The following is a 27,617-nucleotide window of genomic DNA, read 5'->3' as shown; positions in this document are numbered from 1 at the left end:
ACAGACTTGTGCTGTCCTAATACACAAGTATATGAGAAAACTCTATTCAAGTCCTGTGAATTGAAAAACACGCTTAAAACGTCACGTAGCATAAAAAGTATCCCCAATGCTGATAGAAAGCCAAACAGAAAAGGGAAAATCAAAGGAAATTCATGTAACAAACAGAGCAAAATATTGACTAAATGGCCTTTAAGTTACATTTTGGAAAAGTATGCTCTCAAAAAAATGCATTAAGGAAGGTGACTCATGGAAGAGCAGTGCTTTCAGGGGTTTGGGTTCTGTGGTGGGTTTTACCTGCAGAGGGGAGCGCACAGTGATGACTTTATTTCCTTCCACAGCATCGATCTGCACAACGATGGAGTCCATGGGAGCTGCAGCAGCTCTGACGTTGTACAGGCGGCGGCCTGGCTTGGCCACGGGAATGCTGAGCACCTCCTGATATCCCTGCAGCTCTGATGCATGAAAACACAGAAATCTTTATTAGCAACACAAATCACATTACCATTTCCTATTTCAACAGTACTTGAGCTTCTCAAAACTCAGCAACAACCAGGACTAAAGCACCCTCCAGCAAAAGCACCTTACATTGTACTTGAGTTCTGCTGAAGGAAAGCTTCAGGGTCTAAATATTCCTCAACTCCACAACTTTACATTGTGCTTTATAGACAGCATGGGAAATACTGCAAGCTGTTATCAAAGCTATTTGCTGGCTGAGTTAATGAACACAGAACAAGCTTTGTATCATGGCCAACTTCCTTCATTTGGGATGTGGAGGAAAGGGAAAAACTCAGATGATTACATATTAGTAGCTATTGTAACCTGGTTTTTCAGGAATATTTCCTGGCAAAGCTAAAAACACAATCATAACTGGTCACAAGTAGTACCTGGGTAATCAAAGAAAGCCAAATAAAAGTAGTGATAGGAGAAATAGAAATCCTGTTTAACAGGAGCTAGAACACAGGCCCACGTCACAGGGGCCTCTAAGATGGTCTATCAATGACTGCTCCACTAGAATGTCTGCCAGTTCTCAAGGGGTAGAAAAATATATCACTCTTTTCACTTTCTGAAATATTGGAGCAGAGGAATTTTCCATCTTTTTAAGAAGCCTGTACCTGTTTTGTGGGTTTTTTTTAATTGCCATCAATATTCAAAGGTAATTCCAGCACAACACACTTGACCTGAATTTCTATCACATTGAATTTCCCACCCATCTTCCCATGTCATAACAAACAGTGCTCCTTAGCATAATACCTAAATTTAAAGAGAAGACAGAGCTTTCCTGGCGGTACAACGCAGACAACCTTCCTCGCTGGGGTGCTTCAAACATAGAATATTCCAGTTCCATGCTCTGACCAGGTTCTAGTTCGTTCATGTTTTCTTTTTCAACTGGACCCACTATCCGAAAATTGGAGCTAGGAAACACTTTGAGAGGAACACCCAGGGCATTTTTCACTATGAAAGGTGCTGTCTCTTTAAAGGAATAGTCAAAAGTGGATGCAGTTGCTTCTGAAAATGCCTGTAAATAACATATACACATTATGTCATATATAAACAGCCACAAAAACATTCCCGTAAGGGCTTTAAAAGACAGTTTGCAGCAGCTACCTTCTTAAATATGGGAGGAATTACATACACCCAGACCTGTGCTCTCTATTTCAGGCAAGTACAGGTTACTTGCAGAGAATTTGATTTTATTCTGTAATTTGCAGCAAATGTCGATGCATTCATGCTCCTCATGGGGAATTTTTCCAAATCCTAGGTTCTAAGAGAAACATAAGATCTGGGACATGGAAGTCAGAAGGAGATGGAACATGTCCAAGCTCCAAATTCAATCACAACCTGTACTTACAAACTTTTCTTTGGTTACACAGAAGCCACAGTAACTGACTGCCAATACAGACTTACAGTGTAAACAAGTACTCAGAGAACTGCTGTTCATTTAGAATTAAAAAATAAGCAGGCATAAGTCACATTCTGTAAAAACAGCTTGATTTAGTGACCAAAATTTCTTCACCCCAGAAAAAAAAGGAGTGAAAAACAGCCTTGACCATTCATAAGCCCAGCTGCTATCACAAAAAAATAAGGGTAAAAAGTATTTTTTACACACTGGACATTCTACTCCTGTAGTTTAAGGGCCAATCCACACTTTTGTAAAATGCACACTTTTTTTAGTATTCAATTAAGCAGAAAATATGGAAAGGAAGTAAATTTCTGTTTTAATATTTCAGAAGGAGTATTGTAGGAAACAGCTGAGTTTATTAGAGCACTTCATATTCACTTAACCTGCATGTATGACACTTCCTTAAGTCCTGCACAGGCACATTTGTTCTAACACAGAAGTTACTTCTTTCAAAAGATAACATCACCTTTTTGCTGAGCCTAAAGGAGTTGTCTGAGTAAAACTCCTCAGCCCTTCCAGGTAACATTTGTCAGAGCTGCAGAACAGCCATTGACTGGCAGCCAATATAGTTCTTAAAATAAAGAAAATTCAGAATTTCCTATGGAAGCACATAACTTCTGCCTGTTGGGGTTACCTTGGCTAGGTTACTGAAAACAGCAAGACAACATTTGGATATTGTTATGTTCATTGTATCCATCGAAGAGATGTTAATTGCTGTTTGTGGCTCAGGAATAACAATGAAATCATCCCCAGGCAGCAGACTTCTCTCCTGGACAGGGTTAGTCTTCATCTAAAAGAAAAATTTCATTAGACAGTTACAAACCTATAGGTTACTTTCTCCTATGTAAAACAGGAAAAACTACTTGACTCACACTTGCCAATTTCACAAGCACAGTAGTATCCACTTTGCCTTGTAAATCTCAGATGCTTTAAACAAACATGGAAATTTTATACCAACATAGAAGGCAAGTTACTTTCTCTTCTCTGCATGGTGACATGCTTCATGTGTCCGTGCCCTGATAATTCACATTATTCAGAAAAACCTTCAGATCTCTAACAAATGGGGTTTTTTTCTCATGTAAAATTGCACAGCTCCGTCAAGCAACAGCATTCGAAAGGTCAATGCCCCATAAAACTTTTAAGAAACTAACAAACAGCTGCCTATTCAAGCTATTTCACAGTGTCAAGTATCTCTACATACCTCCAGCTTTAAATTCCATTGCTTCTTTCCTCCTTCGACTCGTTCAATAAGAGGCTCCCACACTGCATAGGTTTCATTGTAATAATGTACCTAAAGAAATAATCCAAATTAAATAAGGTATCTAGATACAAAGCAATTATTATGAAAAACATTAATAAGAAAACAATAAATCTTCATTGCATGTTTTAGAGGTCTAGTATTAACTTTTAATGGTTAAAGTGGCCAAGTTCATCTTTCACACAGCAGAACCTGAATATGCAAAAATAATACAGAAACAGAGGGCCAGATTATTTCACATAGCAACTGCCATTAAAATCTATTGTCTTCAAACTTTCCGTACAAACAATGTTATGCTTACTTGCCTGACCAAAGAACTCCTGAGAGCAATACAATTTAAACCTATTATTAATTCAGCACATGTAAAGTGTATTAAAAAGTTACTTGAAGTCAGGAAATCTACAGAAGTGTTTGAAGCTGCTAACAGTTTGACCCCACATACCTCCAGCGAGGTGTCAGCAGTGACCTCCATCAGTGAGGACCAGTTTTTAAGAACACCTGAAAATGTAGATTCCAGTAACAACAAAGGGACAGTTCGATGTCCCAGACCACATTCCAAGGTCATCTGAACCGATTTCACTACAATGTCAAACTTCTCTTGCTTCAGAATTTGTTCATGGTCCCTAAAAGTTTCTGTTGCTTCTGTGGCTATGTCAACACCAAGAAACCAAGCATTGCACTCGTCTATAGGCTTCACTTGCCACAAATTCTCAGAAACTTCAGTTGCTCCTCCAGAATCTTCCTCTGACGCTTTGGGTTTCAGGGCAGCCATAATGGTCATGACAGTATTCAAAATTATTGGTGATATCTTGAATAAAGAAAAAAATCTTCTATTAAAATACAAAATCTATGATAAATGCAAATAACAAACATGAAAAGTCTTTTAAGAGATACATCTTAATTTCCAAAGAAAAGAACCCATTCATGGACCTCCTCTTGTTTTACTTTCCTGTAAAATATCCCAAAAATAGTGGCGGCAGCAGCAGGGGGAAGAGTTATTTCCTAACTTTCGAAGAAAGTGGTAGGAGGAATCCTAGAACCTGAAGTATTTCAATTATTCCTTTTTGGTCAAGGGACTGTCAAAATCATGAACACAATGACTTTTTCCAGCACAAAGCAGTTCTAAAATGGGTATTTCTGGAATATTAACTAATAAAAATGTAAATACAATAGGCAAACAAAAAATAAAATTTTTAAAAAAAAAATTTAAAACCCACACAACAACAAAAACCAAGCTACAGCTTGAGTAACATAGCTGTTATTCCAAGGACAGTTTTAATAATCTTACCTTAATGGTTAGTTCCTCTACTGTTACTGCCACAGTGTGTAGCCCTGAAGTGTGCATCATACTTTCCATGACCAAAGAGCATGGCCGTAACACCTGAGTGAAAAACAATTTGATTATTAAGGTGACCCCTTAAATGTAACCTTTTCAGAAGGTCTTGTATTTTTTCACTCCATAGGCCAAAGGGGCACTGATCCAATGAAATAACAACATGATTCAGTGTAAAAATATTCCATACAGTGTAACAATGCTGCATCCCAATTTGCACAAGCACCATTTTGTACTGGAAGGTTAAAAGCCAGTGAAATAAAAGCTCCAGATGTAATGCTTAAAAACCAGACAAAACAAAAACCCAAGACACAGACAGTGATAACATAGTAAAAATAACCTGAGTCCTTAAAAGGCCCAAATGCATAAGGGAAGATAAGCACACGTGAGATGAAGCACACAGGCCACCTTTGTGGCTCAGAGCTCCCTTGGCAGGAACGTGCAGATGAAGTTCTGGACAAAAAGATGCTCAGGACTGTACTGCAACAAGCAAACCAACAGGCAGTGCAAAACACACTGCAAAAGGTCTTGGGCTTCAAAACCTCTCATACAGTTTCTTCACTAAGAAAATTTTAATGTAATTTACAAATGCACAGCACAGGTTTTAGGCAGAGCTCCAAGTGCTCAAGTCCTGATAAAAGAGTCACCTTTAAATGGCACAGGCCACTCCTCTCCTCTGAATAATCAATGGTATGAAAGCTGAGAGTTTGGAGTGCTATAGATATGCCAGCTAAGGAACGTGCCTGCCATCAGGTCTAATTACTTTCTTCATCATGGAACACTGGTTTCCTTACCGTAGTAACGTTCTTGCCTTGTTTTTCTTTGAGAAAGGCACAAGCCAACACTTTGAAGGCCTTCACTTGAGCAGTCATCCTTTGTGCAAGCTTGTCTGATGTCAGAGAAAAGTCACATTGGAAGGAAACTTTTAAGGCTGGGGCATCAGCATTGGTCAAATTAGCAACAAACACAATTTCAGGATCCATAATCACAGCTTTTACTGTCATGTTTGGCCGTACAGATATTTCTGTGAAAAAAAGTTTAAAAAAATTACCTTGAATATAAAAACCAGAAAGAGGAACGCTGTTTACTGTGTCAGTGGCCAATCTAAACATTCTGAAGAATAAACTAATTTCTTAAGTCTGATACAGGAAAGCATCTTGAAAACTTTTGGATTAGTTATTTTTAGAATGAAATCTGCAAAGGAGGGAAATGGAGATGGGCGGAAATCGGTTTTACAGACCTGTTGCTGCCTTGGATTTCCCAGATGCAACTTGCTTTAACTGGAACTGTGCAGATCCTTCAGCTGAAGATACTGGCATTGACTTAATGAAAAAATGAGCTACTGTCAACAAAAATTCCATACTAGCACACATGTACAGCTTGTCGAGGATAGCAACAACTTCAGTTCCATTTTGATTCTGCTTGTATCTCATATCGATCATAGAAATGTCATTTGTGTCATCTTTCTTGTCTATCATTCTGGAAAACAAGTTCAATAAGAAACATCTCAAACACCAGAACACACAGATCTAGGAAAACAAAGACGTATAAGTATGGCCATTTTTTCTCACCATGCCATTTATAAAGAAGAAATACTACACAAGCAAGCAGTGTTTCTTCCAGAAATAAGAAGGTAGAGACTTTCCTAGCAGAAGAGTAATTTTAATTTAAAACTAGTGTGCTACACTCTTGAAAGTATGCATGCAGCATGTAATCATCACACCGAAGTTTCAGTGCACACAACTCTCTAGTGGAGGCTGGGTGCCCTCTATGCAGCTCTCCTACAGTTTACTATAAAATGCCAGCCTCCAAGATCTCTTTTTGTTTTGGATAACCTGAGAAATGAACATAAAAGAGTAGAAGCTTCTTTAGCATTATTAAAATGACATTGTTCATTGCTTAAGCATGAATTATTACAGGCCACAGCTGACAGCACCACCGAGTTTTGTCAATTCCATGTGAAGCAAAGCACAAAACAAGGAAAAAGCCTTCCTCATTAGCTGGAGTTTTTTCACTTCTGATGCATTCAAACCTACCTTGCAGTCACATTCTGAATTCCTTCTCTGAGATCATCCAAGGTACATGCTTTGAGTCTAACACTGATATCCATGGAGCCATCTGAGAACATCTCCCCTGCCGATGCCATGAGATGCAGCCGGAGCTCACCAAGGCGCAGTTTGTCACTGTGCACCGAAAGCAGAGATTCCTACAAAGGGCAGAGTGCAGGGTCAGTTACCACAGAACAAAGCCAGGAGACACTTCCCTTGCTGCAGGCCATTTGCATCATCACCCATGAATTGAAGTATGTGATTAGCCTGTGCTGTCATCAGTCCTCCTCTCATACCAATGAGTTCAGGAAATTCAGTGAGAAAACCAAAAACCTGCAGCACCCTGCCAGCAGCTGCTCAGAATGCATCACTGAAGGATAATCTGTTTGAGCTCTAGACCCCTTACCAGAGGATCCCTCCACTCTCATCACACTAGCTCATCTGCAAGAGCACCTCAGCAATAAGTGGGAATTGTATGACAGTGAAATTAAAATAAAATCCCATAACAGTGTCTTTCTTCCCTGTCATGCTCATTGCACAAGAAGATCTTAAAAATTATACACAAATAACATTCACTATGCACAAAGACATATAAAGGCAAGCACCTTCACATCTACACAAAGCAGACTTTATTAAGTCAGAAAAACAAGACAACATTTCACATCTCTCTCTTTTGTTTTCAGCACAGAGAGGATGCCCACGATTACTCACACTCAGGGATACGCAAAAAGGAATTATGGGCCATGTACAACTTGGATCTGCTTACTAACTCCAGAGGCACCATGCACAGAACTAGCACTGCCTGAGCTAACAATTCCTGCTTCTCAAATACTCCTTTTTATTTGGGGTAACTGGAACCAGTTTGAATGACCAAATCAAATGCTGGGTGGTTTTGGTGGTTTAGTAATATTTTTAGTGTGACTTCCAGAAATGCACAAACCTTCTTCTTCTTAAGGACATTGTCTGCCCAAGAAAAGCTCAAAGCTCCATCAGGACAGCATTACAAAGCCAATGCAGCTGATATAACTTCATTTTTCTGCCCTGAGTTCTCTCCATGCGAGAAGCCTTGGCTGCCCACCCCACCCATGCAGTAAAAGCTTTGTCACAAACCTGAGTCGTGTCACTGTTGTAGAGAGTTACAGAAAGGGACTCAAAATTGAAGTCAAATTTAAGCATTGTATAACATTCCACAGAAGACTGAACTGCAGAAATACTTTTTTGTCCAGAATCAACAAGGGCATCTGTCAGTGAAAAGAAGACATTTTTACTTTTTTTTTGAACACTGGTCTTGCTTTTGGTTTTGGGGTTTTTTTGATGTTGGTTGCCTTTTTTTTTGGTTGCTTGGTTGGTTTGGGGTTTTCTAAATTAAGATCAGAAAAATCACAAAAAGAGGGAAATCTCTAAATCCAGAAGACTTCTCAAAATAATTCACACTTAATTCTGTTCTATCCAATGCACACTAAAATTATCTAGCACAGAGTCGTTTAGAATCTTACAAGAAGCTGTCATTAGTTTACTGAAGTTCTTTGTTCATTATAATGAAGAACAACACAAAGTACCAAGTCTGCTCAAGGAGTCTGCACTATTCTTCCTTCCCATTTCTACTCACAGTACACCAATTCAACTATTAGTTAAACAGCAATTTTTTGACATTAAGAATGTAAAGTTTGGAGAAAAAATAGCTTTGGGCAAAGTATTAATATATTTCATCCAGAGACATGCACTGTTTACACTGATACACTATTTGAATATCTAATATCTTTCTCGATTCTTTTAACTGTGCATTAACATTCTGGGGTAGATGATTTGGCTTTTTTCTTTTTTAATCACATGCAGTTAGAAGAGTGATTGATATAAACTGAAGAACACCATCATATGAGAAATGAATCACAACAAACACACCACAAAAACCTCTGACCATCAGGAGCTCACCACCCCACGTAAGTGCATATATTCTTGTTTATAACTTTTCATGTATACAATATATTTGTAACAGTTCAAACAATTTGTTGTGCTTCAGAAAAACATGATATTTGAATATGCAAAGAGCCTTCTGCCTACACATACTCATCCTTTGAATTGAACATACCCTCAGAGCCACTGGATTCATGTGGAGCTCTCCCTTTCTTAGGTATCTGCGTATCCTCAATATACTCTTGCACAGTATTTGGCTGGGAAGAAGCTCCTCCAAGGTTTTCAAGTAAAATTTTCATGATAACAGTTAAATCATCTTCACTGAGTGCAATCTGTAAAGTGATAAAGCCACAAGTTCATTTTTGGTGACAGCATTTCTTCCAACACAGAATGCAGGCATTGAGGAGAAACAATGGGCTAATTCCAGCAGAAACAAACTGGATATTCAAAGTTATTCCCTCCAAAACAATCTAAATGATTTGCCCATTTTCCCATCATTTGCTACTTGCTCTAAACAGGAGTTACAGCAGTTACAACAAGAAATAACAGTCCATATGATAAACACTCTCTAGACGTGAAAAGGATCTTTGCCTATTAAAACTATGGGTAATTGATAAAAATAAGCACTTCTCAACAATTCAGTAATCCAAAAACATGGCCAGAAAACATTAAAGCCAAGCTTTGCATTGCATACACTAAAGCAACTGTCACTCAGCAGGTCCTCAAAGACTTAATGAATATGTAGCCAATCATAATATTACAAAATCACAAAAAAGCAAGCAGCATTAAGTGACAAGATTAGCCCATAGTACACAGTGTAAGAATGTTTTTCCTACATTTCCTTAATTTTGGTACTCCTTTAAATCTCTTATTTCTCTGTGCTTCCCCAGTGTGACATTTGGCCACAGCACAGATACAGGAATGCACAAGTGAAAAGGCTCAGGAACAAGGAAAAGGTGCCCCAGTTTGGTTTTACCCATTTAAATCCAAATGGTTAATGCAGGACAAGAAAAAGTACAGCCCTCCCTCTGCAAAGATAACTTTAAATTTTTGTGTATTAGAGGTAACCTTTCATCTCTAATACATCTAATAAACATTCAAATAACCTGAATGTTACAGGTTAAACAGATTGAATTGTTAAATCTTGTTTTTAAATGATACCAGATAACCTAAATGATTTTACTGACTATTGAGTCAATAGATAGCTCCAACAGACCTCCAGAAAAATAAAACCAGGTTCTACTCCATTTGCATGCAGCTACACCAAAACTATTAATTATACAATACCAAAATTCTAACACATCTATAAACTGGATGCAAGCTGGAAGTCTTTGAACATACTGTAAAGGACACAAACTGAAATGAGTTTACAAACACCTCAGTTAAGGTGAGGACTATTCTGAGAATCCATGTGGCTCTTGACATACCTCTTACTAGTCATGGCATTACCTGCATTGGTTTTAGGTCTCCTTTGATGCAAATTGTTGGGCTCTTATGATACCACGCTGCTGCTAAATTTCTCTGCACCAGTAAAGTCAAACTCACAGGACGCAGAATTTCAGAATCTGGTTGTGAATCTGTGGATATGATGCACCTAAAAAAGACAGTGGAAGTAACAGAGAAAAAATGTTGACTAGCTGTAGAACACCAAATAATATCATATTCATCTAGCAGAATTACAGGTACAATTAATGTAAGAATAAGCTCATATGCACTTACACCCACATATGCACTCCAGATGAACTCAAGTTGTTGTGCTATCATTCCTTTCTTTCCCAAGAAGGTTGAGAGGTTGTAGACCTGTGTCTCTATTTAAAAGCACTGCTAAACTTAGCTTGGCAAGGTTTTTTGTTTGGTTTTACTAGGTTCTCATTGCCTACCATGTTGAAATAAGAGAAGCATGGACACATTTTCCTTTACAAAGACACTTTAGCCCAGGAAAAAGCTCCATGTTTACCTGGACAATTTCAAGTGAGTCAGCTGCACATCCATGCTGTCAATGACTGGAGGAAGAGGAGATTCATCTGAAGACACCAGCTTGAATTCATTCTGAACTCTGATTAAACCAAGATCAGCTACCAAAGCATTACATGAAGCTGAAGATTCAGGGACAACTATGACTGGGGCTTTCAAGTTGACATCCATCAGAAGGCGGAAGCTCTTTTTAGCAAAGTCCTTCATGCTGGAAGCGGCCATTTCTGCTGCCTGGACAGTGACTGCAGTCAGGGCTTCTTGCGCCGCTTGGAAATTGTTTAGGAAGTTCTAGTCACAGGTAGTGAAGAAAAGTAAGAGTTCCATGAAAACAAATAAGGCAAGCCCCAGGCAAAATGTAAATTTAAGAAAAATGAATACCAATGGTATAAATAAGAAATTCCTAATTCAGCCACACTCGTTTCAAAAGAGAAAAAGGTTAAAATTACGAATAAGCTTACACATTGTTTAACTGTATAATTTTTAAGATACTATTAAAGCTATCAGCTCCATTCATTACTTCTTTTGTCATCATTCTCCTTGGCAATCTTCTGTAAAGCAGTGCAACTTCAGTGGCAACTTCAGCAACTTCTATGTGCTTGCACATCAGCTCACCACCAGGTACAGGTCAAAAAGAGCTAATTGCATTTTATCTCATTAAAAAAAAACTTCTAATGTCAAGAAAAAAACTTAAACTAATGTCTTACCAAGAGAGACATAAAGAACTTATGTAGGTAAATTATTTGGATGCAGCCCACTTTCAGAGACATTTTACCATCCACCCTTGACATATCAGCATAGGCTTCCCCTGCAGTGGCATCTGGATAAAGTGACATGTGAAATCTAAACACCTCATCTCCCATTATGCAGACAGCCTAGAAGAATAAGTACACATAGTTAATACTACCAGGTATTTCTGAAACAAAAAATATTTCCCCAACAAGAGCAACGGCAACTTATCAGCAGTACTTGGACACAGGGTAGGCACAAAAGGAACCAGAATCACCTATTTTATGGTATATGCATCTTCCCACTTGCTTATCTACAGCCCATTTAATATTTAACCCCTGCTACTCAGAATTAAACATACCAGTGCAAATGTAATTAAAAAGAGCTAAATATTAAATGGGAGAATGTTTTGCTTCTCTGAGGCGAAGGAAATTTTAGTATTATATCGTACATTGTATTCTGTAACACAGCACATTAAACTACAGCGCTGTCACTAAATCACTTGAGGAACTGGGTCTCTTCAGCTGTTTACATCTGCTCAATACATCACCTTTTTATGGATTGTTTTTGGATCAACGTTCGTAATTACAATGTCCTCAAGTCTGGAGAACACTTTAATCTTTTTAGGCTTCATAGCCACAGATGCATCCATTCCTGAATGAAACCAAAGAAAGAAGGTCATCAATGCACTTCAACAAATTCCTAAGTAAACACTTCCGCTAAAAACAAACAAACTCCCTGAATTAATTATTACTGAATATAAAGAACAATAACAGCTTAGAATCCAGCCTTCTGCTATGTAACAATGAATGCTAAGCCTGAGAGAGAAGTCAGGGCCCTACTGCACATGACCAAGCTGCCAATATGATTCTAAAACTAGACTACAATTCCCCAACACTACCTAGGATCTAGCTATTAAAAATGTAAGTTAGTGTTATCTGAAACATAGTGCCTTCACCTCTTTTAATTTTACTCCACTTAGAAATTGTCTCCATTTTCTGAGACTAACTTTTTTTTTCCTTGCAGATCATTTTGTACAATCAAAATATGTTGAAACAAGTTAGAGACATCTGCAGTGCACAACCTGGCCTTTTAGAAGGGAATGGGGGAAAGAGCCTATTTCTGGCTACAGCCATCTTCATCTAATATCAACTAAAAACCTCCTTACCTTGTATTCTAATGTCTGCAATTCTACAGGTCTGATCACACACTGTAATACTGAATGCATTCAGCTTTGCACTGAGTTTTAATTCACAGACATCATCGAGGGCTGTATCACCAGACACTGGATAGGGAACACAGGAGACATACAAGGAGATCAAGTATCACAAGCCCACTGTTTAAAACAAACATTAGATTAGTAGTTTTGTATATATATAAACTATTCAAAATCAACCTGCAAAAGATACAAAAGATACAATAATCCTTAGTCAAAATGTGAAAAAAGTAATTTATTAACAGTTTCCTTCAGGCACGTGAATTGTCACCAACCAACACAGGCAAAAAGCCATCAAGAAGCTGTCTCTTCTCCTCATTAATGCCTAATTTTCATTCATCAGTTGCTGAATGCAGTATACACTACATTATTTGAAACATGAGAAATGCTCCTCTCTGTGTCAAGCAGCAAAGCAAATTTAGGCATATTAGCTGCAGCAACATTGCACAAACACAAAATGTAACAGCCACTGGACTCAATCCCAATAGTTTTAGGATTAGAAAACCTTGAATTTCACAAACAACACTACAATCACAAGAATCAACACCACAGGATCTGACAATATATTCAGGAGCTTCTATGCAAAAGCTCTTACTATTTCAAGTTTAGAAAGGTTTGCTTCCCCAGAGGAGGATTTTTCAGCAATGTAAATACTCTTTAGAGCCCTCAGACGGTTGTGACACTAAACCTTTGGAAAGGCTGCACACTGCAACATCATTTACTCAACTTGCATTATAAAAATCAGACCACCACCCAGGGAAAAGTTATATTGAGTAAGGAGAATTTGTAAAATTAAGCAACAGGAAAAATGTCTGCTGGCTTTTTTTAAATAAGATTGTTTTCTCCGCATTTGCAGTTGTGCATGCTTTGTTTTGCACCAAATAGGCTGCAATGCTGTCATCTGAAATAAATCCTTTGAAACTGAAGGTGAGATGCTGTTAAGCACCAAAAGTACAGCCTTTCTAATATGACACTACCTGGTCTAAGAGCACTTCCTTTTTCCTGTTCTTTCATTTGAGGCTTGTGGTCTGATGATTTATCAGTACTAGGAAGACCACCGGATGGAACACTGAAGGTGAGGAAACCCATGATGGAAAGCAAAGCCTCTGTGTGAAGCACTACATCCAAAGATGAAAAGTTGACCTAAAACAAAGGCAGGAAGACAAAGTAATATTGTTATTTAGTAGAAGTTTATACCCTAACAACTGAGAGTTGCTGTCAGAATCAAGGGAAAAAGCCTCTTGCTCAATTTCACAAGTATTTGATTCTTCTATCTCTATCCCCTTCAAGTTCACACTACACAGGCTCCAGAAGAGATGAGGCAGCTAGGGAAGGGAAGCTTAAAACAGCTACAGAGGAGCTGTGCCAATCTAAAAATCGATGTCTCATGTGGTTATACCTTTTCAGGACACTCTCTTTAGTTCTGCTGCATTTCATTTCATTGTATTTCATTCAACATTTTGGTTGACAGCTTCAGAACCACGTATGAAGATATTTTAGTAGATATGGTACATCAACAACAACAACAAAACCCAGTAAGATTCCAAATTTGCAATCAGAACAGGGAGTATGTGAGCAGCAACTACTCCTGCCGGTATTCCTCAGTGAAACACAGCTTCAGTCACTAATTCCACAAAAAGCCATCAAGAAGCAGCTTCACCCACCACTACTGTTTTAAAGGGAACATTTTAAAAGCAGAATGGCATGCTCATTTCAGAAGTCACTTAAGCCTGGAAAATTACTCATGAATAGGTGCTTTCAGGAGAAGTAAAAGGACTAATTGCACTCAAGACCCCTGAGAATGCTACTCGGACATTTCAGCTTGCATCTCAATTTCACTGTTACTGTTACAAGCTTAGAAACACAAGGCTGTGGTTTCTTTCTCTGCTAACTGTATCACTCCAGGAAAAAAGCACATGCTAAAGGCCTCAGCTAAAATTCACAAGGACATTTTTCTAACTAGCAAAAAAATACAGTTTTTAGCTAAAAAAAATCTTTACAACAAATACTCCTGCTAAAAAAATCCTTTTTTTTTTCTACCTGGATTTGTCTTTGAAGTAGTTAAATATAAAGCAGTAGGTTTTAATGATGAGAGTCAGGGCTTTGGGTTTTGCGTTGGTTGTGTTTCCTTTTTTTCCTCTTCAATGAGAAGAAAAAAGGGAGGAACTACCACAGCTGCTAATTCAAAAAGTTTAAAAAACAAATTAAATACATCTAGTACTTACACTGATGTTTTGCTTGGTGCTTTGGTAAGTAGTAACAAAGTCTGGTCCATCAGGATCAGCCTAAACGGAAAAAAAAAGAAAAGGGGCACAGTGTCTCTACTGAATTAGCCAATAACTAATAATCATTATGAATAATTTTATTAACTGAATTACTTAAATTTAGCCCACATATAAGGATTATTCCAATTGCAAAAGAAAACAAAGGAAAATGATGAAGCCTGAACAAACAAGTTCTTCAAATAAGACAACCAGAATGGGGGACTCACAATGCTCTGCTCAGACATTTCATAGCAGGTATTTTGTGAAAACTCATCTGGCTAGTTACAAAACTTTCATCTAGAATCTATTTTAAGTGGATCAATTTATGCTTAGTACTTTGCTAGTAGAAATTAATTTATTTTTCACTATGTAACTGATGCCATTCCAGATAAGAGTATTGAGGAGCCCACTGGTTCTACAACCTATCAGAGTCCCAAGTATTCACACAATTTTTGCAGGCCTTTTTTAAGCTACCAACGTATCACTCTTCAAATGTGAGTTTTATCACCTGTAGAGTCACTCTTCACTTACAGGCAAAGAGCATCACACCAGTTCAGTGTCACAAAGGTCCTCATTTGTGCTGTACTCACAGAACACAAACAAGTGTTTGTCTTGCCAGTGATTTCGGTGATAGCACTGATTTATGAAGCAAGCACTAGACGGAATTAAATTAAATGCTAAATTGAAAAACAGGTATTTGGGAGAAGGCCTGGGTAAGTTTTAGATACAAATCTACAGGCTAAGTATGGAAGCCTTACTTTACTCCCCATGTAATTTTACTGAAAATGTATTGAAACCTTAATATATTCCATTTTCAAAAGATGTTCATCTGTCTCACTTGAGGAATTAAGAATGCAAAGAGGATCTCCTTTTGAGTCTGCAAACAAAGAAATAAGAATGTGAAGTGTTTCCACTCACCAGCTTTTCTCCACCTGTGCAATGTCTCCATGCTAATTCTCTATTACACACTAATTAGATACTATTCTTGCTGAAAGAATGAAAGTAAACAGATTTCTTTTTTTACTGAGCAGCTGCACATGAAGCATTATCTTGTGAAACGTTATATTCACTTCATTTTAAATCAAACTAGTAAAAATTAACTTATCTAGCTCTTGAAACAAGATCAAAATTGAAAGTTCTTTGCATTCCTACCTTCATGTTTTCACACTCAAAACTTTACTTTTGTACTTTGGATAAATGCTACTTCAGCTATGCCTTCACTGTCAGTTTGAATTGCTACCTGACCAACCAAGGAAGGCCCAGTGCTGCCAGGACTGGTCTTAAAGCACAGAATCAGCAGCTCATGAAAGCACACTGAACAGCTGGAATACTTCTGAGGAACACCACTCCTGCTCAAAGCACACAACTCACTCAAATACACGAACTTTGACTTTAGCAATGGCAATAAAACTTGGTAACAGGTTAAACAAATTAATTCTATCTAAATTACCTTTCCCCCTCTCTCATTGTTGGTTTAGGACACGTTATCCCCTGGCTATAAACCCAACTGCACACACTCCACTGACTGTAACAGTTCTCTAGAAGACTTACCATTAATTTCAGTGCATCTCATTGTAATTTTTTTCAGATATGCTGCTGCAGCCAATTCATGATTTCTAATTTTGGTTTGGGTTCCAAGCTGTAGCACAGTTAGAATATGTAATGGATATCTCTCCTTCTGAACCTGCTTCATCAAGGTTATTACAACCTTGAATATGGAAAGGGAAATAAGTTCAATATTTCAGTGAAGCAGCTCAGACATGGCAGGCAGTTATAAGCAAAAGTTATCTCAGCTAAATGTGAAACATAATATTAATCTAGACATTTCGCATTTTTATAAAAATACTCTATAAGACAAACTTGCTACAGATTTCCCCTATCCCCTGCTCCTCTTGTTTATTTTCTTTTTGTTGCCAAGTCAAACTGTTAAAATGGACTTTATAGCCCACTACTTCTAAGAAACAGATGAGTACTGAGTTCAGATGGAATAAGTTGCACAGATGGACACATACCTCCTTGATTTCAAAATTAAGTAGCATGTTGATTACATCTTCATTTAATGTTATTTTTCTCTTTTCAGACAGCATTCCTTCTGGAACACTCTTATCCTGTATCAAAACTGATCTCTCCAGTTCTTTGGTTTTACCTGGAACATGCAATATATTGCTTAACTTTTGAAACTGTCACCACTTGTTTAGCTCAAGAAACATATCCAATTCTTTTATTCATTTAGATGGATTACATTCACCTAAGATAAGCTAGCAACATTACCATAAGCAGCCTTTAACTTCAGAGCATGAAAAGGAAATAGAAGCATGTTCTGGTAACAAGATGACTCTGATATCTCAATACCTTGCTAGCTCCTTAACAACATAGCTAACACAATTACAAAATTTTATCTTGTAATGTTTCCAATTTTTTGAAGTATCAAAGTATGAACACCTTCTTTGCTAAAATTAAAAAGGAGAGTTTATCACTTACACTCAGCTTATTACCATACTCTCAGATCTAAGCTTGCTTCCCAGATAATAAATGCTTTTCCTTACCCCTGAAAGCAAACACACTTAATATTTCAGGACAAACAGATTCCATCTCTGACCTTCCTTTTGCAGTACTGATTTTGCATCCGTTTGAGTTTCTTCTGCTTCACCCAGGTTTTCTGTCAACACTTTGAGAAAGACATTCAAATCCTCTTGACTTAACACAACCTAAAAAGTTGCAGAGCACAATTCTCAGGAAAAACACATTGTTCCTTGAACTTACCACCTGCTAACAAAGCAGAACAAGGTTTCCTGGCAAGAAGAGTGCTTATTTACAGCTATTTTGTCAGCGGAATCATCCCTTCAATATGAAAATTAAATTCTTTCAACCACTTATTGTAAAAGTCTGAGAAGATTAAAGGTTTTGACCTCCAGTGTTGTATCAATATACACTGCAGCATATGCTTTTAATACATTCCTGTCAATGACACGCCCCTTCATGATACTTTAATTTCAGTTTCACCCAAGATATCCCTGGTACTTTCTTTCATAGTACATAAAATGCCACAAAAAACAAATATCCCACTCAAGGGAGATGGGAAGGTAGGAAGCTAGAGTGACTAAAGCAAAAATTTGCACTAAGTTAAACGCCTCACAAGAAGATTTTTTTTGAAGAAAAAAAATCAAAACACATGAAAGAATTCTTGCTCAGAGAACTGGTCACAAAACCATTTATGTGATCCTTTCAAACCACTACATTCATCTAGGTGGGGTTAAATCCACTCCACACCTACTAAAAATCTGCAGCTTGTTGCCCCTCTGTGTCCAGAAATAACATTAAGGGTTGCTCTCACAGTATCATCACCACCTTCACACCAGACTTACATTCATTGTATCCAGATACCCTGTGACCTCCAACACTGGTAACTTGTGGAACCAAGCTGCTGAGAGATTTCGTTTCACAGACAGGCTTAAATTAATGGGGTGAAGTATCTGAATATCTGGATGTGACACATCTGTCTCCAAAGTGACCCTTGAAACACAGAAATGAAAAGAAAGAAAACAGTTGGGAAGTTAGAAGTCACATGTTAGATTTTTAAAATCTCAAATGTAGCATCAAACACCTTCCTAAGCAGAACAGTTTCTGATTTTAGTACTGATCTAACTGCTCTAAGATAACAGGTTAGCATTTTAATACCAAATATTTGACACTAGCACCAACCATGGTTTCTAGGCAAGAACATGAATGTTCTACAGGGTATTAGTCACTGTACCTCGACAGTTTCAGCTTTGTCAGCTGCACATCCATTTTGTCAATGACTGGAGGGAGTGAGCTGCCTTCTGAGGACACCAAGACAAACTGGTTCTGAACCTGAATCAAGCCAAGGTCTATCACTATAGCATTGGGGGAAGTGGAGGACTGGGGGATAACTATAACTGGTGCTTTCAAGTGAATGTCCATTGCAAGCCGAAAACTCCTTTGAGCCAGGTCTTTCACACTGGTAGCTGCCTTTTCTGCAGCTTGGACTGTAGCAGCACTCAAGGTCTCCTTGGCTGTCTGGAAGTTGTTCAAGAAGGTCTAGAAAAGCAGTTGAAGAGAAAGGAGAAAAGTCTGTAAACAGTTTTTACTCTAGGTTACTCTCTCATTTTACATCCACCAGTTATGTTGCCTACTCCATTCAGTTTTCCACAGGAAAAGACAACTGAGTACCTTCTGTCATGACCTCTAATAGAGAGTCAAAACCAGTGCAATCCATTTATTTTCAATTCATGTCTGTTTTTTCTTCTTTCCTTAGCTACAAAACTCCTTAGCTCATTAGCTCATAGGGACACAATTTTGAAAGCCTCTCTTGCCCTCCTTGACTATCACTGAATTCCTATTAAAGAACCTATTGAATGAGACAAAGCCCAATGGTGTTTTATTGAAAAAGCTATCCTTAGGGTACTCAAACACACTGATATTTACACTGGTCCATTTGCAGGCATCATGACAACTGCCTTGCAGAGAGATTTGCATCTAGCATTAGCTCTGATATGTTTGCAATGAACTCAGAATTTTGCTATGGTTGAAAAGGGCAGCAAATATAAATCCCTCAAACTACCTCAACAGCACCAAGCTTTTCTCTATTTCCAAAGCTGAGGGTGGGAAGTGACGCAACTGAAATGTAAACAAATTAGTTACCGAAGTTTTTAATAGCAGGAAAAATTAAACTCATCCCTTCTCTTTCAGGAACTGAAGCCTACCACCTGGACTGAGGGCACAGCCCAGACGACTAATCTGAGAATGCTGCAGAAAGACACAAAGGGAAATAGGACTCACCAGGAGAGACATGAGAAATTTGTGAAGGTACACCAGCTGGATGCAGCCCACTTTCAAACATACAGTACCATCCACTTTTGACATGTCAGTGTAGGCTTCTCCCTCAGTAGCATGAGGATTTAATGTCAGATTGAAACTGAAAACTTCATCTCCCACTATGGACACAGCCTAGAAAGAGAAACAGCACCCACCAGGCATCAGCAGCTTCTACAAAGGCACTTAACACAACGAGCTAAAGATACCATCAGCCTATCAGATTACAAGTTAGATTACGAGTTTTTCTAATCCTTTCAGACATCCATTCTTGTCATATAAAATTATTCTTTACAATGCATCTTACTTGAAAATACTTATTGACAAATCAAATACTTTTAGAAAGAGTGGAATGTGTATTACATTTCACTTTTATCCACATCAAACTAACCAAGAATCAAGTAAAAGTTAAAATCTTGTAGTTGAGTACTTTTTTATGGAGGGTCCTTGAATCAACATCTGTGACAACTATGTCTTTAAGCCGGGCAAAGAATACAGTGTGACTCGGCTGAAGGCAAAGAGATGAGTCAAGGCCTGCAAAGTAAAAAACAGAAACAGTCTTGCACAGCAGAAGTAACAGTTATTTTCAGGGTGGGGACACCAGCAGAGGAAGTGAGGAAAAGTTACTAAGCTTTAAAAAGGACTGACTGTACTACAGCTTCAACCAAAACAAAATAGAAATACTTCCAATACAGATATTATCTCAATAGCAATCATCTCTGGAAATAACTGAGCTACCATTCATAGAAAAATATTCAATAATCCACTTCCTAAAAAGCACTGAGATTTTCTATCAGAAAAGATGTTACTATATTGAACTATTTGAATACAATACTTTTGCACACATAATCTTGTGTGAATACATTATATGATTTAGAGATGGGCACAAGCACAAGACTTTATGAACTGCAGTACTAATCTTGCACATCACACATTCTTAAATATTCATAAGGGAGTGCTGGCAACTATGAGGATGGCAGTTAAAATCAGTGAGAAGTGAAACTCCCCTGAAGAATTACTTATAGCCCTTACAAGGGGTAAAAACCAATCAAGGAAACAAAACCAAAACAAGGAACCCAAACAAACTCCTAGGGTTAAAAACTAAAGAAAACATTTTGAAGGCTTTTTTTACCCTGCATAATTATTTATCCTAAACCATTTTATGGTATACCATAAAAATATCCAACTCTTAGTACAACATGAAAAGCCACCCATAATCAAACTCCCTCAAAGGATGAACCTAATTATCTGAGTAATAACACAGCACATCTTTCTAGCTGGAGGCCAAAACATTGACACACTTAAAGCTGACTTTGAAAACAAGACTACAAGCCATTTTTGCACAGACAACAATAAACAAATACATAAAAACAGATGCTGAATATTTACACCTTATTTTTTAGTCCAATTATTAGCAGCTGCTTTGAAACTAAAGTACCAGAGCAGTTACTTCTGATAAAGAATTTAATACCTTGTATCTTGATCTCTGCAATGTTCTTCTTTTTGTCGCAAATATTTAAACAGAAGGCATCCAGCTTGGCAAAAAGCTTGAAGTCAAACACAACCTTATCCTTGGAAGGTTTAGACACTAGAAATAAGAGAAGGTGGGATTTTCAAGGTACCTACCAGTCATATTTTCACTTTCATCTTTATTTCTACAGAGTTAACCGTGTTCCTCTGGATTTGCTTTGCCAGCATGCAACACATCCTTCTAGAACCATCGTTTGGATAATCACAACTGTACCTTTCTTCAGTCTAGAGTCATCTTCTTGCTTTTCTTCTCTGGATGGTGTCTCTCCACTCCTTTCACTGCCTGATGGACTAACAGCAGTCAGAAAACTGACAGCAGACAGAAGGGCCTCTGTGTGCAACAGGAGGTTCAATGATGAAAAAGTTACCTGCGGAAAACATGCGACTCCACATGATCAAAGAGTAACTCGCAAGTGTAAAAGGAGCAAAAGCACCCAGTGCAACAGAACTATTCATCAGAAACAGAAAAGCTGCATATGTGGCCAGATCATAAAGGAGAAACCTTTTTGTAAAGTAGAAAGGGGATAAGCTTAGAAAATATGGAAACCTTATTGTTGTAAGAGCAACATCCCCGCTCTTACAGCTGTAACTGCAAACCTGTAACTTCCTCAGCACAAAAACAGAGATACAAAATTAATTTTGTCAAGCACAGCCTTGGGCTTGGATGCTCCTGCAATAACAGCACTACCAGCATGGGTAAATGGTAGGTGGCTGACATGCAGATATTTAGATTATGGATATTCCTCAATAAATCAACTAAGGAGTTCAAAAGCTAAGTTGTCCACTTGAATGCACTTGAAACTAGAACTAGAGCCCAAATGCAATTCTTCCAGGCATAGAAATCCCATTGAAGAGCTGCAAACAGCAACTCCAGATGATGGACAGAAAACTGAGTTCTCTTAACTTTAGCATTAGCCCACAGTATGAAGACAGTTAACTCAGCAGCACTGGAGTTTTAGAACTCTCATGTCCTGCTGCAGCTTCAGGAACTGCTTTTTGGCAAAAAGATTTCAGTAACTAAAGCTCTGAGATTAAATCTATAGACACTCTAAACCTACTAAGTAACAGGTGAAATATTTCAGTCTTCACACTAAAATAAGGCAGGCAAAATAACACCATAAAGGCATAAAGAGGAGAAAGGACCTATCACAGAACACACTTTGTACTTTATTTCAAGAATGCCTCAAGTCACCCTTTTTCCTTAGACTAAAATCTGGCTCAAAACCACACCATTAGTAAAAAGAAACCCACCCTCAGACATGGATTTAGACTTGTTATAAAGACAGCCATCAGTGCTGAATATGTGACACTCACAATACAGATTATTTGACAGAAAAGGGAAAGACTTTATGACTCCACTATAGTTTCCACGCCCCGGGCCCCTGAATGTCATGATCCCTGATGCATGAGAAGGTGAATTCTTAACAGCAGTTTGAATTTCATGCACATGAGCTAGACAGACACTTTTTCAGCAGTTCAACAAACAAACATTCTGCCCTTAAGACGTATAAAAATTTTCAAGGACATTTTAAGTCCTGAAATCTCCTGCTGGAAGGCAGGAAAACAAGAAAGCAAAACAACTCTTCTTAATTCCTCTGTTCTGAGCAAGAAAACCAAAAGAAAATAAGCAATAAAATCTGCAAACACTCACTTGAATCATCTGTTCAGTGTTGTTAAAAATAGTCTGAAACTGTGGCCCGTTTCTGTCAGCCTGAAAATAATGATTTGGAAGAAGGTTAATATGAATTCCAACCAGTCACTGTCCTCTTCAGAAGATACAAAACAATCCAACTAGCACTGAATAGTAGGTTTAGGACTATACACAGACTATATATTAAGAAGATGTAGAAAGGTTTTAAAAAATAATTTTTAAAAGCTTTGTGTATACCTTGACATATTCCACCTTCAGAAGGTCTAAGCCAGGCTTGTCTGAGGAACTAATTAGGTGAATGGGTGCTTTTTTACCTGTAAAACACCGCATGAGATAAACAAGAATTAGGATCATTTCTGTTCTGTCAGGGAACCAAACAATTTGTGCCTTGAAGGCAAGGATTAACTTTCAGTACCGTTTGCTAAAATACACTGCACCACCAAATACGAGTCACTGGTTTCTCTTTGCTATGTCCAAAACTGAGCTCTAAGCCATTTATTTATCTCCTAAGCATTATGGTGAGAGGCCAGAGCTTATCAGCTGTTATCAGAGGCACAAACACTGCCAGTGGACAGCTGCACATTAACTGGGAAACTGGAACAACATTTGCACTTCAGTGAGCACAAGGCACAGGAGAGCTCTAATTGCAACACACACACAAATCCACTCCTCTGTCATTGCTTGTTACCTCCAATTCCATAGTAATCCAAGCTTATTTTCTTCAAATAAGATACAGCTGCTAAATTATAGGTTTTGACAGTAGCTTCTGTCCCAAGATGCATTACATCAAATACAAGTATTGTTTCCTCAATTTTCTTTTGTCTGGTGAGTTCTACTAAGACCTGGATGAACAAGAAATACAATTATGCCATCCTTTCACATGAAGTATTCTCACCATTTAAACCAACAACAAAAAAGTGCAAGATGGATGCCCTCCCTGCTCTGTTGGAAACATTGCTTTTATTACAGATTTGAGAGTATAAAATAGAAAGGAGAAGAGATTGTTTGATGGTGAAAAATATAAATACAAAAAATATATGGGGATTTTCTCTTTGCAAGAGACCCGCCTGAGTACTGACTTTGTTTCTCCAGTGCAAAATTCCCACTCCCTACCCCCTAATTATGAGTTGGTACTAATTTTTTCTACTAAAAATACTCCAGTAAGGGACTTCTTTCTTTTTTTTTTTTTAAATACATCTGTGTTATGCATCATGTTTTACTTATATGCATCAAATACAGACAAGAAATATCTCATATGCATAGAAATATGTATGTGTATACATGAGGGTATTTATGTTTCTGCATCCTCTAATCTGAGAGAGATTAGAGAACACTGGTTAAATGAATATTGGATTTTTTTTCTAAAGTATTCTTTAGGTAAGGGAAAATAGAATTACAGACATACTTCTTTAATTTCAAACTTCAGCTGAAGATTTATCAGTTCTTCCTGAGCAGGCTCCTCTTTTCTTATTTCTTCTCCTTTAACTACTGAACTATCAGTTGGTTCCAAGCTTTCCTCAAAATCGAAATATTCTTCGTCAGAGTCTATAGAAGTGAAATGACTGCCTCAGTAAACTTTTTCCAGAAACAGGACTAGGTATCCCATCCTCTCTTTCCCATTCCAATTGCATTTTTAACAGCATGATGATTTTAAATCTTACCTGACAAAATACACTTTAGATCTATACTGCTTATTTACCCTCTGGATGAGAAGTGAAAAAAAATAAAGCCCTATTAAGGACAGCACTAGAGTCTAAAGGCATCATTAAATATTCAAGAACACATAAGAAAGTAACAGTAAAAGAAACTGAAGGAAACAAGTTTCCGGGTTTCACCATACGAAATTTTTCTCTGGAACAGCCATGAAAATAAATGTTCAAATTGAGTGTCAATACAATAATTTCTCAGTAATGTGTTATTCTAGTTCTGCCTTGTCAGAAAAAGGAGAGCTTTGCTAATGCAAAACAGTCAGAACAACCAAATACAGTTGATATTTACAGTTCACTCATTTGAAGAGGTTGCTTATGCATAATATTAATTTTTAAAAAAAGAAGGGTTTGCTTTTTAGAAAAAGCAAGTTAGTTAGTCTGAGGTAACATCAGCATCTTAATCAAATCTCCTTATGCACTTGAGGGTAGATATGACCCACCATGCTTATCTCTGTTGTCCTTACATGTTTTAACATCAGTAACAGCATGAAAATATTAACTATTCCCTAAGTTATGGCCAGATACCTTTAGAAAGACACATCTGTAGCTTCTTACCTGACACTATTTCTGCTAACAGCTGGGGTGTATTAAGTAACCCTTTACCAACAATAGGAATTGTGGGAATATCTGGCACCTGGAGGGAAAGAAAAGAGAAAAATAACCAACACAGTATTTGAAAGATTGTATAACTCGGTATGTTCACATTTTTTACTGATGATGAATGTTCCACAGTGCCTCCCCCACGCTCTTTGGCAAGGCCAGCTCTGCCAATAATTATACTGAAACCAGCAGGACAATGACAAAGGCTCCACCACTTGTTTGGGGAAGCCCAGAACGTTCTGATGCTAAGTCAATGAAGACACTAGTAATGTTTTTTTTCCTTGTTTGGAGGTTTTTTAAAGTTTCTTTAGTTGTAGTCAGCTTACCTTTGTGCTTGGAACTGACGTAGATGACTTCTGAGGCAGTGGAATGCTATCAATCAGATCAAAGATTGCCTTGATCTTCTGGTCAGAGAGTCTGACATGCACCAAAGGAAGGCCCCCTGACACTTTAAACCTTTAAAAAACCACCAAAAACAACAAAAAAAAACCCTGGTTAAACTCCTATACAAAGAGGTACCAATTCTTCATTTAAATCTTACCAATATAGATACTCCTATATACAGATAACATCACAGTAAAGCCAGGGATTCTTAAGCAGCAGTTCGTAACCAGCAAAGGTTCAGGGAACCACTACCCAAAAAAGATTTTGCCAACAGTAGTAACCTATTTCGGTTTCTTAGTTAATACCTTCAAACTACAAAGTGCAATTTAACCTTTAGGGAAAACACAGCTTTCTTTTCTCTAAGTACAAAGTAATTCTAAATGAGTCTTTTCAACATTAATATATTACTTTGCCATCCTGGAATCTCTTTCCACCATTGATTTTGCCAACTGTACATGAATATCCATAGGCTGCAGAATGTGCAAAGTTGATGGATGTTGAAAACGAGCCTTCTTCCAGTCTTCACCTGAAAATGGCCAGTAAATTTAAATGAAAAAAAAAAAAAAAAATCGCTTGCTAATTGGTTTAATTAAGGCATCATTAAAGTAATCAAATGGCATTACCATGAGGTTAAAAACAACCACTCACCAGCTAAAGAAGCCTAAAACAACTTAGGTCAAGTATTTTAAGAGCTTTTAACCCCATTTGAGAACACGATTGCCTTAGCAGCACTAAAGCCAATTCTACGCTAAAAGATGTATCTACATTGACCTCTAGAAAAACAAATGGACAGATAAGAGAGAACAGCAACCTAGGTTCTGTTGATTACACAAACTTTAGTTAAAGTGAAGAACCCAGGCAAATTTTAGGTAAGCTTTTCCTGCATATGATGGAAAACATAATAGTTCTATACATTTACATTCATTGCCACCATCAAAGTAATGCACAAGTCCAAACAAAAAGTGAGCAGCTCTTTGAAGAGAAACTAACCAATTTTTTCAAAGTTTGGCACCCGATGTGTATTACAGCCTATCTTTTCATTAACTACTGATTTCTGTTTGTCATTTTTTCTTTAAAACCATCTTTTTTTATCACAGGTAGGTAGCCTTCGACAATCTTTTGCATAAACAGCAGCTATGTCGTTCTGTTACCTGTTCTTCCAAAGAGAAGTTGCACATTTTTAATTTTCACATCAAATTTGTCATAGGCTTTGTCCATAATCTCCTCTAAAGATGAAAAGTTAGAAGCTTCACTAGCGCCTTGATTTATGCTGTTCAGCTAAACACATAACAAACAAAATAAAGTCAAGTCTTTAAAACAGACATGTGCTATTCATTCTAGTGAAGATGAAAAGATGATTCATAGGGGTTAATAATTGATATTTGGACTCTTACAGAGAAAATATATTAAATCATTTTACAGTCCACTTATTCTTGCTAAGTAGATTTTTTTGTTGTTACATCTATCAATCCATTTAATTCAAGCGATGCAAAAAATTTTTTCAGCAGGACACAATTAGTCTATAATTTTACTTATGGACAACAACTAAAATAAGTATTTAATCAGTCATTAAATCAAGTTAAATTATTGCAATCTTTCCATTTTATAGAAACAAGGGAATTAATTTTCAGATTTCAAGAGAAAAAGTTATATTCTCTTTTATTAACAAAAGGCCATCATTTTACAAAAGAGGAAACAAAAGTTCATGTATTCTGCTGAAAAAATGAACGATACAAATGATAAGGAATTACAATCATGATTATAACATGAATATGTTTCCTGGGGAGGATTAACTAGTGCAAGTATATCAAAGATACCCTAAAAACTCTGATCAAACTGCTGACTCAAATCTATTTGGTTAGAAATATGGTAAGTTAAAAATGCATTGACACAGATGATCACCCTGCCTTCTTAAGGCAAGATGGTTCCAGACAACAGCTATATTAAAAGAGAATATTTACTTCCCCTGAGCTGATAAGAGACATCATTTATATACCTGAAATGTACCAAAGTCCAAAATCAGCAAATCTGAATTTTCATGGTAGAAACCAGTCCGTGGAATCACAAGGTAGGAAGGTTTCAGATGAATCTTCAAGTCAAGGACTTTCCGCATTTCAATAATATGAACTAATCCTTCAGAACAGGAAAGGACATGGAAATGTAAATGCTACATTCACACAATTGTGACAGCATACAAAAAGATGTTATCTGAAAGATAAAGCCTATTGAATCAAGACTTCCATAGCATTCTACTGATTTCTTACTAAACTCAATGCT

At 37.4% G+C, this 27,617-nt stretch overlaps 1 protein-coding gene across 5 annotated transcripts in view; it reads right to left on the bottom strand.

Moving 5' to 3' along the window:
- VPS13C (vacuolar protein sorting 13 homolog C) overlaps positions 1-27,617 on the bottom strand; it is a 72,124-nt gene that overhangs the window by 24,747 nt on the left and 19,760 nt on the right. For all 5 annotated transcript variants that reach the window (XM_040076902.2, XM_040076904.1, XM_040076903.2 and 2 more), the window contains 37 exons: positions 27,337-27,473; positions 26,492-26,618; positions 25,749-25,866; positions 25,283-25,412; positions 24,912-24,990; positions 24,053-24,192; positions 23,336-23,489; positions 22,885-22,961; positions 22,648-22,707; positions 21,211-21,364; positions 20,938-21,054; positions 19,897-20,000; positions 19,434-19,601; positions 18,388-18,692; positions 17,999-18,146; positions 17,233-17,341; positions 16,646-16,779; positions 16,185-16,341; positions 15,431-15,510; positions 14,595-14,654; positions 13,347-13,512; positions 12,322-12,438; positions 11,704-11,807; positions 11,132-11,299; positions 10,411-10,715; positions 9,903-10,047; positions 8,629-8,785; positions 7,650-7,780; positions 6,528-6,697; positions 5,732-5,970; positions 5,286-5,515; positions 4,447-4,539; positions 3,601-3,966; positions 3,102-3,191; positions 2,535-2,690; positions 1,252-1,516; positions 295-452 (listed from right to left, as the gene is read on the bottom strand). In XM_040076902.2, the coding sequence (XP_039932836.1) occupies positions 295-452; positions 1,252-1,516; positions 2,535-2,690; positions 3,102-3,191; positions 3,601-3,966; positions 4,447-4,539; positions 5,286-5,515; positions 5,732-5,970; positions 6,528-6,697; positions 7,650-7,780; positions 8,629-8,785; positions 9,903-10,047; positions 10,411-10,715; positions 11,132-11,299; positions 11,704-11,807; positions 12,322-12,438; positions 13,347-13,512; positions 14,595-14,654; positions 15,431-15,510; positions 16,185-16,341; positions 16,646-16,779; positions 17,233-17,341; positions 17,999-18,146; positions 18,388-18,692; positions 19,434-19,601; positions 19,897-20,000; positions 20,938-21,054; positions 21,211-21,364; positions 22,648-22,707; positions 22,885-22,961; positions 23,336-23,489; positions 24,053-24,192; positions 24,912-24,990; positions 25,283-25,412; positions 25,749-25,866; positions 26,492-26,618; positions 27,337-27,473 (5,618 nt within the window). The remainder of the gene's footprint in view (positions 1-294; positions 453-1,251; positions 1,517-2,534; positions 2,691-3,101; positions 3,192-3,600; positions 3,967-4,446; positions 4,540-5,285; positions 5,516-5,731; positions 5,971-6,527; positions 6,698-7,649; positions 7,781-8,628; positions 8,786-9,902; positions 10,048-10,410; positions 10,716-11,131; positions 11,300-11,703; positions 11,808-12,321; positions 12,439-13,346; positions 13,513-14,594; positions 14,655-15,430; positions 15,511-16,184; positions 16,342-16,645; positions 16,780-17,232; positions 17,342-17,998; positions 18,147-18,387; positions 18,693-19,433; positions 19,602-19,896; positions 20,001-20,937; positions 21,055-21,210; positions 21,365-22,647; positions 22,708-22,884; positions 22,962-23,335; positions 23,490-24,052; positions 24,193-24,911; positions 24,991-25,282; positions 25,413-25,748; positions 25,867-26,491; positions 26,619-27,336; positions 27,474-27,617) is intronic.

Source organism: Hirundo rustica, chromosome 13 (genome assembly GCF_015227805.2).
Source record: "Hirundo rustica isolate bHirRus1 chromosome 13, bHirRus1.pri.v3, whole genome shotgun sequence".
Taxonomy (NCBI): Eukaryota; Metazoa; Chordata; class Aves; order Passeriformes; family Hirundinidae; genus Hirundo; species Hirundo rustica.
The sequence above is the reverse complement of the archived record's forward strand: the minus strand, read 5'-3'. Positions and strand labels throughout refer to the sequence as shown.